Here is an 11442-nt window from a genome sequence, read left to right on the forward strand (position 1 = left end):
TTTTCGACCTGTAAACAGAACAACGGCCAATCGGATTGTTAACGAAATTATTTGATAACATTCACGGAGTTTCCCGTAACAAAGAGCCGTGATTATCCTGCGTATATTGAATGAGGGAGGAAAAGGTGGAGGGAGGATCGCGGACACATCAGCCTTCCGTTGTTACCGTATAACATTTTCCAACTTTGTATTTTACGTCGGTGTGAACACGGTTGTGCGGAAATGTTCCCGCATAGAGGCATCCAGCTGCTTTTGAAATACTCATGCAGCGTGGTAAATCATTGTCGTTACATACATATTTCGAGGACAACAGAAATCGTCCGTTACGGTTACGAACAAAAGTACACAGCCATTATGGTGTGTTTATTCGTCGATACGGAAAACTAATATGCGCTGGTCATCGTACCTCATAATTACTCGTTCCATCGTCGGACAATCGAACGCGTTCGATGTAATATTAAGTCCAAGTTAATGAAAGATTATTTCCATTGGAATAATAATACTGCTCGAATTGAAACGACTGTGATTGAATTAGAATAATGACGAATTTGCTTATGATATATTTAATCAAATTTCTCCGCATATGTACAATTGTTTCGGATATTTCCAGTACATTTGGAATATTTGACCAATACATTCATTTCGTTTCAGTGGTTATTTACCTATTGAAGATTCCCAAAAATCAATTAAAAAAATCTCACACAACCTTCTTAACCCTGGTGCGTTCATCCGTTCGACTACACACATAAGGTCTCTGGGTCTTTTTTGACGCAATGACATTTCTTGTTTATTTTTTATAATTATGAGTAACAATTTTTATTATCAGCACGCCATACGAACCTACGCAATAAACTTTTGATATAACGTTAAGGAAACATAAAATTGATAACAGCAAAAGATATTAAAAATATAAGAAGACAATGGGTCGAAAAAGACCCGAAGACCGCACTAGGGTTAAACAACTGAATAAATTCACCTAGTTTAATTAATAATATCAGAACACCTAAAATGTGTCCACCTATTTCCAGCATACTTGTAATATTTAACCAAAACATTCATTTCTAATCTCTTCTCACATTAAAGATTCCCAAAAATCAATTAGCAAAATCTCACACAACCCTGTTAAACACCTCAGAAAATTCACGCAGTTTGATTAATAATGTCAGACCACACTGTACATCTCGAGCAGTGCATAACGAGATGCAGTGACAGATACACGCGCGTATCATCCACGCGGCCGATTTTTCGAGCTACCATCCATGATTGTCGCGCTTTCCGCGACACCAGTGGCAGCTATACCGCGTATTACACATCTCCTGCAGCCGCGCGAGGAGAAGCCGTGCATCCGTCCTCGTCTATTGTGATCGATAACGAGGAACAAAGTGCCCGTCGGCGAGGTAGGAAGCCCGGACGAAAAGAGCCGCGAATAGCGACGAGTCAACTCGCCATAGAGAAAAAAAACTCCACGAGAAACTGCTGCTTTTAGAGGACGCTTGCTCGCTCGCTCGTCGCGCGAGCTTTTTCACCAGCTTTCTTCTTTCGCCGATCGGATGGTAAAGGGACACGATTACTCCGGTGGCTTCAATTTCTCCGTGTACCGTAGAGGATCGTTTTAACCAATTGATTCGTTTCGAGAAGATTTATTCGTCGTCACGGTCGATCGTATCGGACTTAATGTAGGGTGGCTTTCCAGTAACAGAGAAATTGTACGAGTCAACTGAAGTTCTATTGCTATTCAAACATTTCTGGCGATTCGTTTTCAATTTTTTTCAATTTCTTGGGGGGGGGGGATATTCCTGGAAACTTTCTTCTGAATTTAAAAAAATGATTTGGTTTTCTAGAAATTCATATTTTGAATTTAAGAATCCTGGCTGTGTAGTTTTATAGGATGAACTTGCAATAATATTCGAAGTATTTGTAGGTATTATCTTCTTCGCGTAACAAATTTGATAGAAACTGGAATACAGTAAATTCTCTACAAGAGTCAGTAAGTTTGGATTCTACAAGTGACAGTATAGATGGTCCTACGCCTAGGCCTGCGTCATTGCTGCGCCCATGTTATCTCGCTCGCAGTCAGACAAGAGTGAAACACTACACCACTCGGTTTCCTTTACGAGATTTCATGGCTCGACAAATCATAATAGAAAAATATAATTTCTTTAATTTTACTTTTTTTCATCTGGAATTTTTTTTAACATGTTGCTGAGATTTTTCTGATGAAAACGAGATCAAACACGACATAATTTGAACAACATTTACTTATTAACACGTTTACTGTCGCACCAGATTTACAGGTTGCTGTCAGGCGGCCACAAGAAAATACATTTTAAGCATAGGATTATAGTATTATGCTTTATAATTTTTTTTTTCAATTGAAAATAATGTCTAGCTAGCTATGACGTTCAAAACTTTTAGTTGACAACATTTAATTTATTTTAATTATTCTAAACATTTGAGGCACTCCAGTCACTGATGACCACCATCGAGGAAACAATCTAATGTTAATACTTATTGAGTAATTAATTTAATTTCATAATATATCGCTTTGGATGAATTACAAAAACAAATTGCTAAGAAAGTACATTAAATACCTGTACACATTATCCGTCGAATGTAGAAGGAGAGCCACCGTTTGGTTGCCAATTGTTTATCACATAGAGTCGACCTACCTCCACGTAAAGAAAAAAAAAAAATGTAGGGTCGATTCCACAAATGTCAGTAGTCTGTTTGCTGTCACTAGTGGAATGGACCCTACATTTTACTGATACTTGTGGAATCGACCCTACATGTTTTTTTTTTTTTACGTGGAGGTAGGCCGACTCTATGTGATAAACAATTGGCAACCAAACGGTGGCTCTCCCTCTACATTCGACGGATAATGTGTACAGGTATTTAATGTATTTTTTTAGCAATTTGTTTTGGTAATTCATCCAAAGCGATATATTATGAAATTAAATTAATCACTCAATAAGTATTAACATTAGATTGTTTCCTCGATATGACCATGGTGGTCATCAGTGACTGGAGTGCCTCAAATGTTTAGAATAATTAAAATAAAATAAATGTTGTCAACTAAAAATTTTGAACGTCATAGCTAGCTAGACATTATTTTCAATTGAAAAAAAAAAAATTATAAAGCATAATACTATAATCCTATGCTTAAAATGTATTTTCTTGTGGCCGCCTGACAGCAACCTGTAAATCTGACATGACAGTGAACGTGTTAATAAGTAAATGTTGTTCAAATTATATCGTGTTTGATATCATTTTCATCAGAAAAATCTCACCAACATGTTAAAAAAAATTCCAGATGAAAAAAAGTAAAAATTAAAGAAATTATATTTTTCTATTATGATTTGTCGAGCCGTGTTTTATTCGAAGCGGAGTATTCCAAGTCAGTATCGATAATTGAAGAAATTATTTGATTGTATTTAAAAGAACCGAAAGGAGAATATTTAAAGTCTGATATTAAATGTCTAGCAAGTACCAGTAATTGGTAAAATGATTTATATTTGTTTTAAAAGCTGGTAGTGTATTATTTTTGTTTTAATTGTGCTGGGATTTGTTGGTTTGTTAAGGGAGGATAATAGCGAATAACGTGTGAAATTTGAAAATGAGAGTAAATAGGAACGATTGGATAACGAAATTGGGAGAGTTAGAGAGAATGTGTGAACAGACGAGAAGAAGAGAGGTAAATGATCCAACATGAGAATGTAAGTGTATATTTTTCGGTAATTACTTTATAATTGCTTTATAATTACTTTATAATTACCGATTAGTGGAGAATATTGTTTACATGCAATGGAAGTTTACTGGTGATGTTTATAATTTCGAAAATTCAGGTAGAATTGTAAATATACTGTATCGTAATTCGAATTTAAGTAAATTAGGTTGAACTGCAGTACACAGACGTTACTTTAGCTTGAAATAAATTCGAAACATAGAATTCACAGAGAAAACACTGCGAAACAGCAAAACGTAAACGTTACAATTGTTATAACATGTAAGCAAAAATTTCAGAATTAATTATACGAGTATTTCTCATAAGATTACCGTTACAAGAATATTTCACGTTTATTAATAATTTTATAAGAATTAGGAATATTAATTTACTTTGTTAAAATGCAAAAACTAATAATTTTACAGCAAGTGTTAAGAATTAGGAGCAGCATTCGTTACAAGTTCCACAAGGATACTGAAAGAAAAATTTCAAATTAATTTCAATTGCTGGAAGAAAAGTAACGACAAGGCAACCTCTCAAAGTCATTTCAATATCCTATTCGACAAGTCTGAAGAAGAACGATGACTAAAATTCAAATGTTTATTTCCCTAAACCTTCAAAATAATTTCGAAATATTTTATTCGAAGCGGAGTATTCCAAGTCAGTATCGATAATTGAAGAAATTATTTGATTGTATTTAAAAGAACCGAAAGGAGAATATTTAAAGTGTGATATTAAATGTCTAGCAAGTACCAGTAATTGGTAAAATGATTTATATTTGTTTTAAAAGGAAAATTTCTAATAGGTATTAGTTAAAATGAATTGTTATTCAGTTTATTGTATTGAAATTCTAATTGATTCTAATGTATACAAGTGTTACAAGAAGGCTGAGTGTGTACAGGGTGGACATAGGCTAGCTAGTAGCCCCCGACCACTCTATTCACATCTCAGAACCTTCAGGTCAAAATATGCCGCGAAGTGTCTATGGCCCAGTATAAAGGGTGAATAAATTCGCGGGACATCGGGGGGTCCCTATATACCTGCGGTACCCTCTCCCCAAAGTCATTAGCAAAATCGTCGGTTAGGTCAGGCGGGAAATTTTCGCGGGAGATTTTCGCGGGAGATTTCCGTTATCGTAACACTGTATACTTTATCAATTTTCACAATTTCGTTATAAATTTATACTTCCGACAATTTGTTATAACATTGCATATAACAATTTATATGTTTTTACAATATTCTTCAATGGAAACATAGGTTTTAGCGTTCTCGTTACTTACTCGTGGTTAAATTAATTTCGTAGGGATTAAAAATCAGGTTGACCTGTGGTCGTAGATTAAAAATAGTGATAGTACAGCTAAAATTATCGTGTTAAATGATTCTTTTCCTACGAATCAAAAATGTATTCAACGTTTATTAGTTATAATATCGTGAAATGAATTATATTACACATTTTCTCTATTCACACTGAATTTAAAGATCATAATGATTAAAAATCAAGTTGTCCTATGGTCATTTATCAAGAATAATCATAATAAAGTTGAAATTATTGTGTTAAATAATTTTTTTAATACGTATTAGGAATATATTCAGCGTTCGCTTGTTACAATACCTTGAAATAAATGAAATTAAATGAAACCATGAAATAAAATGTACAGTATATTCTCTACAAGAGTCTGTAAGTTTGGATTCTAATTTAGTTTGGATATAATTTATTTCATGGTATTGTAACTAGCAAACTTTGAATAAATTCCTAATTCGTATTAAAAAAATTATTTAACACAATAAGTTCAGCTTTATTATGATTATTCTTGATAAATGACCACAGGTCAACTTGATTTTTAATCGTTATAGTCTTTAAATTCAGTGTGAATAGAGAAAATGTGTAATATAATTCATTGACAAATTCATTAACAAACGTTGAATACATTTTAGATTCGTGTAAGAAGAATTATTTAACACGATAAATTTAGCTGTACTATGACTATTTTTAATCTACGACCACAGGTCAACCTGATATTTATTTCATGGTATTGTAACAAGCAAACGTTGAATACATTTTTCATTCGTGTAAGAAGAATTATTTAACACGATAAATTTAGCTGTACTATGGTTATTTTTAATCTACGACCACAGGTCAACCTGATTTTTAATCCCTACGAAATTAATTTAACCACGAGTAAGTAACGAGAACGCTAAAACCTATGTTTCCATTGAAGAATATTGTAAAAACGTATAAATTGTTATATGCAATGTTATAACAAATTGTCGGAAGTATAAATTTTTAATAAAATTGTGAAAATTGATAAATTATACCGTGTTACGATATCGGAAATCTCCCGCGAAAATCTCCCGCGAAAATTTCCCGCCTGACCTAACCGACGATTTTGCTAATGACTTTGGGGAGAGGGTACCGCAGGTATATAAGGACCCGCCGATGTCCCGCGAAATCATTTACCCTTTATACTGGGCCCTAGACACTTCGCGGCGTATTTTGACCTGAAGGTTCTGAGATGTGAATAGAGTGGTCGGGGGCTACTAGCTAGTCTATGTCCACCCTGTACACACTCAGCCTTCTTGTAACACTTGTATACATTAGAATCAATTAGAATTTCTATTACTAATTATTAAACAAATTTTAACAATTACCGGCACTCGCTAGGCACGTAATATCAGACTTTAAATACTCGACTTCGAACTTCGGTTTAGTCATAATTCTATTAATGTTATAATAACGTATAATTTATTAATTTTCACAATTTTATTATTAATTTATACTTCCAAAAATTTGTTAAAACATTACATATTATTATTTATACATTTTTGCAAGTTTCTTTGACAAATAAGTACGTTTCAACGATCTTATTACTTTCTCGTTGTGAAATCAAGTTCGGAGGATTAAAAATCAGGTTGACCCTTGGTCGTAAATTTAAAATAGCCATAGTGAAGGTGAAATTATTATTTTAAATAAATGTTTCTATACGAATTAAGAATCTATTCAACGTTTGTTTGTTGCAATACCGTGAAATAAATTGTATTATATATTTTCTCAGTTTAGACTGAATTTAAAGTTCGTAAGGATTAGAAATCAGGTTGACCTGTGGTCGTAGATTAAAAATAGCCATAGTGAAGGTAAAATTATTACGTTAAATAATTGTTTTTATACGAATTAAATATTGATTCAACGTTTATTTGTTGCAATACCGTGAAATAAATTGTATTATATATTTTTTCTGTTTACACTAAATTTAAAGTTTTGTTTACATGTTATAACAATTAGAATGTTGACGTTTTGCCGTTTCACGGTTTTTCCTCTGTTAATTATGTGTTTATAAATCATTTCAAACTAAAGCAGCACCATGCCCACCCTTAATTAAACCGTCTCAGTAGTTTACCGTAATTAATAATCTATTTTCGGAATTTATACGAGAATTTTTGAATTTTAGTAAATACTAGAGTCAGTGCATCGCGTATTGAAATAATAGCTTATACAGATAATCTGGGTAACGTGTTGACGATACACTTTCGAGTATAGACGTTAAAGTTCATAGAGTTCATAGAGTTATTACCGTAATTAATAATCTATTTTCAGAATTTATACGAGAATTTTTGAATTTTAGTAAATACTGGAGTCAGTGCATCGCGTATTGAAATAATAGCTTCATCCCTAGTTCGTTTATTATTGAATAGTTTTACGTGTTTAACTTATGCTTCTCCCCTATTCTCGTCGCGTATTTTATTCAAATTTTCTTATATTCTAGAATCGAAAAAGATATGAATTCGCGTATTTTCTTTTGATTCTTTCAATTTTTCCAAACATCTCCGAGTTTGTTCGTCCTCGAGGACAAGAGTATTGCCTCGGCAATGCAGGCCCACGCTCCCACTTCCTGGGACTTTCCCAGGGAAAATTGGCTACTTAAGGGAGCCCCGAAAAAGGCACGAGGCCTTTTGTCGTAGACATTCTCTGCACGCGCATCACATAGTACATTTGAAATTATTTTAAGCATTACGTTTAAATAAATATAATTTCGTTACCCACTTGGCGAGTAATCATTTGCACCACGTCACTTCCAAATATCCATCACGGATCGGTAATAAAATAATAAATTTTTAAAATAATAATTCAAAAATAAATAAATTCTTTAAAAAATAATTCGGTCACGAAAGGAGAACTGAAATATTGAAGAGAACTGCGAATATTACGATCTCATTCTAACGTGACATTTAAAAAATTTTTTCTTTGAGGCATAAAAATTCCTGTCTCGGTTGTAACTGTTTCTACTTGTGCAGTATATATTCCCGAGACGAGAATTATTTAAGCATTGAAAAAGGCGAACGGCTAGCACTAGCACGTTCACGAGAAGAGAACGTTTCTTGCGGCGGCGACGATCATGGAGAGCGACAATGCTCTGCCTGTAACTACTTGTCCTCTCCGCGTTGCATTAGCGTTCTGATAGTAACGTCTTCCTCCACTTTGTCTTTGCCACTTCCATCTATTGTCGGACCGCAATTATTTTCCTGTTGCCACGACTCAAACGCTGTGGAAAATACATTTTCATCTAACGCTCGATCCATCATAAGTTCCACGATGTAACGTTCGCGTGCCTCTAACGTCTTCAGTCTTCGTTCAACGTAATTGACGCTCGCACCGTAATCGTTTCCGTGTACATTCTTAGCGAATGCAAAAATCGATAACGAGAAAGCGTTCCGAAATGAACGCTTTTCCACCGTATTTTCATACAATATTTACCTCAAACAATTGTTCAATAAGAATAAACGAAGATCAATTGTTGGAATCTACGATTGAAAACATTTCCACCAGACTAAGATTTAGAACATTCGAATACCTGTAAGAAATTTTTTTCAGAAAAAATTGACAGATAAATTTACAAAAATAACCTGTTATATTCTAACAAGGAGTTGTACTATAATTTTGATTACAGAACGAGTAAAATATTAATTTCTCAAGTCTATGTTTCAAAGTCATTTTCCATATATGAACAGAACTGTGTGTCATAAATAACGCATAAATTTAGATAATTGTCTTTTATAAATGAAAGTGCAGCAAGTAGCTTAAACAAATACCGCACGTTTTATTTTTCAAATCATTTTCCACATATTCACTCAACTGTGTGTCATAAATCATACATAAACTTAGATAATTGTTTCTCATAAATTAAAATGCAGTAAATAGTCCAAACAAATTTCACATATTAATATTCCCAAGAAGGTCCAATTCAAACGCTTCGACCACCGAATTTATTACTTTCTTTTCCCCTAAGGAGAAGATAATCGCTACAATTCGCACTTTACGTCTCCCGCATCCTGCAACCTACTATATCCCTTTCCATACGTTATCCCCCGAAACTCGGCCATTTACATACCGGCATGCTTTCGCAAAACATCCTTCCACTCCACCCCGGTAGCTAATGATAATTTGCCCCCGCTCCGATGCTAGCCGGTTTTCAGGGGTAACTTGTGGACGCGCAAGAAATCGAGAAAACCAGGAACGAAGCTGCCAGATTAAACAGTTCTAAACGAGTTTGTACGGAACACTAGTCCGTTCCTTGGTCCCCGCTCGTATTGTAGTGGCCCGATTCTGTTTATAAAGACGACGTATTCTCACGTGATGGACGGTCCTTGATGAGGTCATTAGTTGCTTTCATGAACCGCGCTCGCGTAACCGGTGGTTAAAGATCGGCCTTAATGGCTGGCCGGGTCGGTTTGCGGGAATAACTCAAAGGGGGCCGTGCTCGATTCGTGAAGCTTTATAACGAACCGGAATCGTGCATTTCGCGTAAATGCACAGAGCTGGTTCCTGAAAAAAAAAATCCCCCGCTCTTGCGCTGACGCGTAAGATTAATCGTAGTTTGAAAATTATTTCTCGCCGCATCCTCCCCTTATACTTTCTTCCCGTTCTTTCTCTTCTATTCTTAGACGTTCGGCTTCCATTTCTTCGTTGCGTATAAAGTGGTAGATTCAATGGTTCTCCACTTTTCATTTACGATTTTCGCCAGGTAATTGCTTTCGATCTCCAGTCACGAGGTATATTCTTCGAACTGATATTTTACCTTGTGTAAAACGTATATGTGTAACGTCTTGTCAAGAATCGAAAACTCGTTATTCCTAGCGAAACATCTCTCTAACAATTAACGGCGCGCTCTTAGAAACGGGTACCTTGCTTTAATGGAAGTATCTCGTCTAAAACAAGCTCTTGGCACTACGGATGGAAACCTGCAAAGAGTACGTTTCCACCCGCGTTCGAGAATTCATTTTGACGCGAGCAAACGACGTGCCGCTTGCACACACACACACACACACACACACGCATATGTACACGCATACACAAAGAGAAAAGGTTGAGATGGAGCAGAACCAGAGAACATTCTGACCAGAAAACTATTTTACTATGATTTTCAGGCTTCTATTCGATGCGAAACAGCGACACCGGTTCGTGGTTCATACAGGCCCTTTGCCGTGAGCTGAATAAAAATGGAAAGACCCACGATCTGCTCAGGATAATGACTTCGGTGATCCGGCACGTCGCCATTGACTATCAATCGTACGCGCCCCACGCGCCGAATATCCACAAGAAAAAGCAGGTTCCGTCTATAGTTTCCATGTTGACACGGTTAGTGTACTTTTCCAAGGACGAGATGGACGATGCATTGAAAACTGCAAGACGCTCCAGATTATCTTTGGACTTCTAAGCGGCAATTCGACGGTTAATAATAATCTTCCAGAGACGTAAGAAACGCCTAGGAACGAAAGAGACGAGAGAAACACGACGGATCTATTTTTCTCTTTGTCATCCTCTTGTACACCGAGTGTATATTTGCGCCGGAAGATTCTGTTCCTCTTTTTGTCGGTTTCTTTCCCCCACCCGTTGGGGAAACTGAGTTTCCCCGGCGAGATTTCGAACGAGCACCAGCAGGCTGATGATCCTCCGCAAATTTTCCCGGTTAATATCGCGACGGGATCCAATTATACGCAAAACTAGCGTTGACCATTGTGAAAATTTTCAGCCGTACACCGTTTAATTAATGTGCGATGGTAATTGATATGTTCGATACGGGGAGAACGTGGAATACCGATGTAGCCATTATGAAAAAGGTTAATACGTGTACCGGGGCAAAGAGAGTTTTGTGACATGGTTCGTTTGAATATTAAAAATAATGAAAGATTATTCAACTGTAGCTTCTATTTGAGGTGCTTCGATTAAACCTTTCGAATCATTTAATTACCAATTTTAAATACGTAACGTTGGATTGCTGCAAAGATGACGAATCATTTTTCTTGATACAACCATATTTTCACTATTGTAGAAATACAGTAAATTCTCCACAAGTGTCAGTCCGTAAGGAACCTAAACCTGACACTTGTAGAGTTAGGGACTACGTTTTCGAGCCTCGCGCCCGCCTTTGTAGTTTGACGAACGTAGACAAGACAGCGAATAAAAGATAAGGATGAAACGTGAGTCGCGAGGCAACCAAGCGATTTAAATACCAACTTTTTTAATTTTACGTTCTTTTATCCCGAAATTTTTCTTAACATATTGATGAGATTTTTCTGATGAAAATGACATCAAACACGACATAATTTGAACAACATTTACTTATTAATACTTATTGAGTAATTTATTTAATGTCGGCCTACCTCCACGTAAAAAAAAAAAAAAAATGTAGGGCCGATTCTACAAGTGTCAGTCTCAAATGTAGGGA

General features: G+C 35.6%; 1 protein-coding gene across 1 annotated transcript in view; it reads left to right on the forward strand.

Moving 5' to 3' along the window:
- The window catches only part of LOC108573443 (caspase-1-like), a 58923-nt gene extending 47812 nt beyond the window's left edge, over nucleotides 1-11111 (forward strand). The window contains exon 5 of the mRNA XM_017935894.1: nucleotides 10142-11111. Coding sequence (XP_017791383.1) covers nucleotides 10142-10431 — 290 coding nt within the window. The 3' untranslated portion in view covers nucleotides 10432-11111. The remainder of the gene's footprint in view (nucleotides 1-10141) is intronic.
- Nucleotides 11112-11442: the final 331 nt, after the last annotated feature.

This window comes from Habropoda laboriosa, unplaced genomic scaffold, assembly GCF_001263275.1.
Source record: "Habropoda laboriosa isolate 0110345459 unplaced genomic scaffold, ASM126327v1 scaffold92, whole genome shotgun sequence".
NCBI lineage: Eukaryota > Metazoa > Arthropoda > Insecta > Hymenoptera > Apidae > Habropoda > Habropoda laboriosa.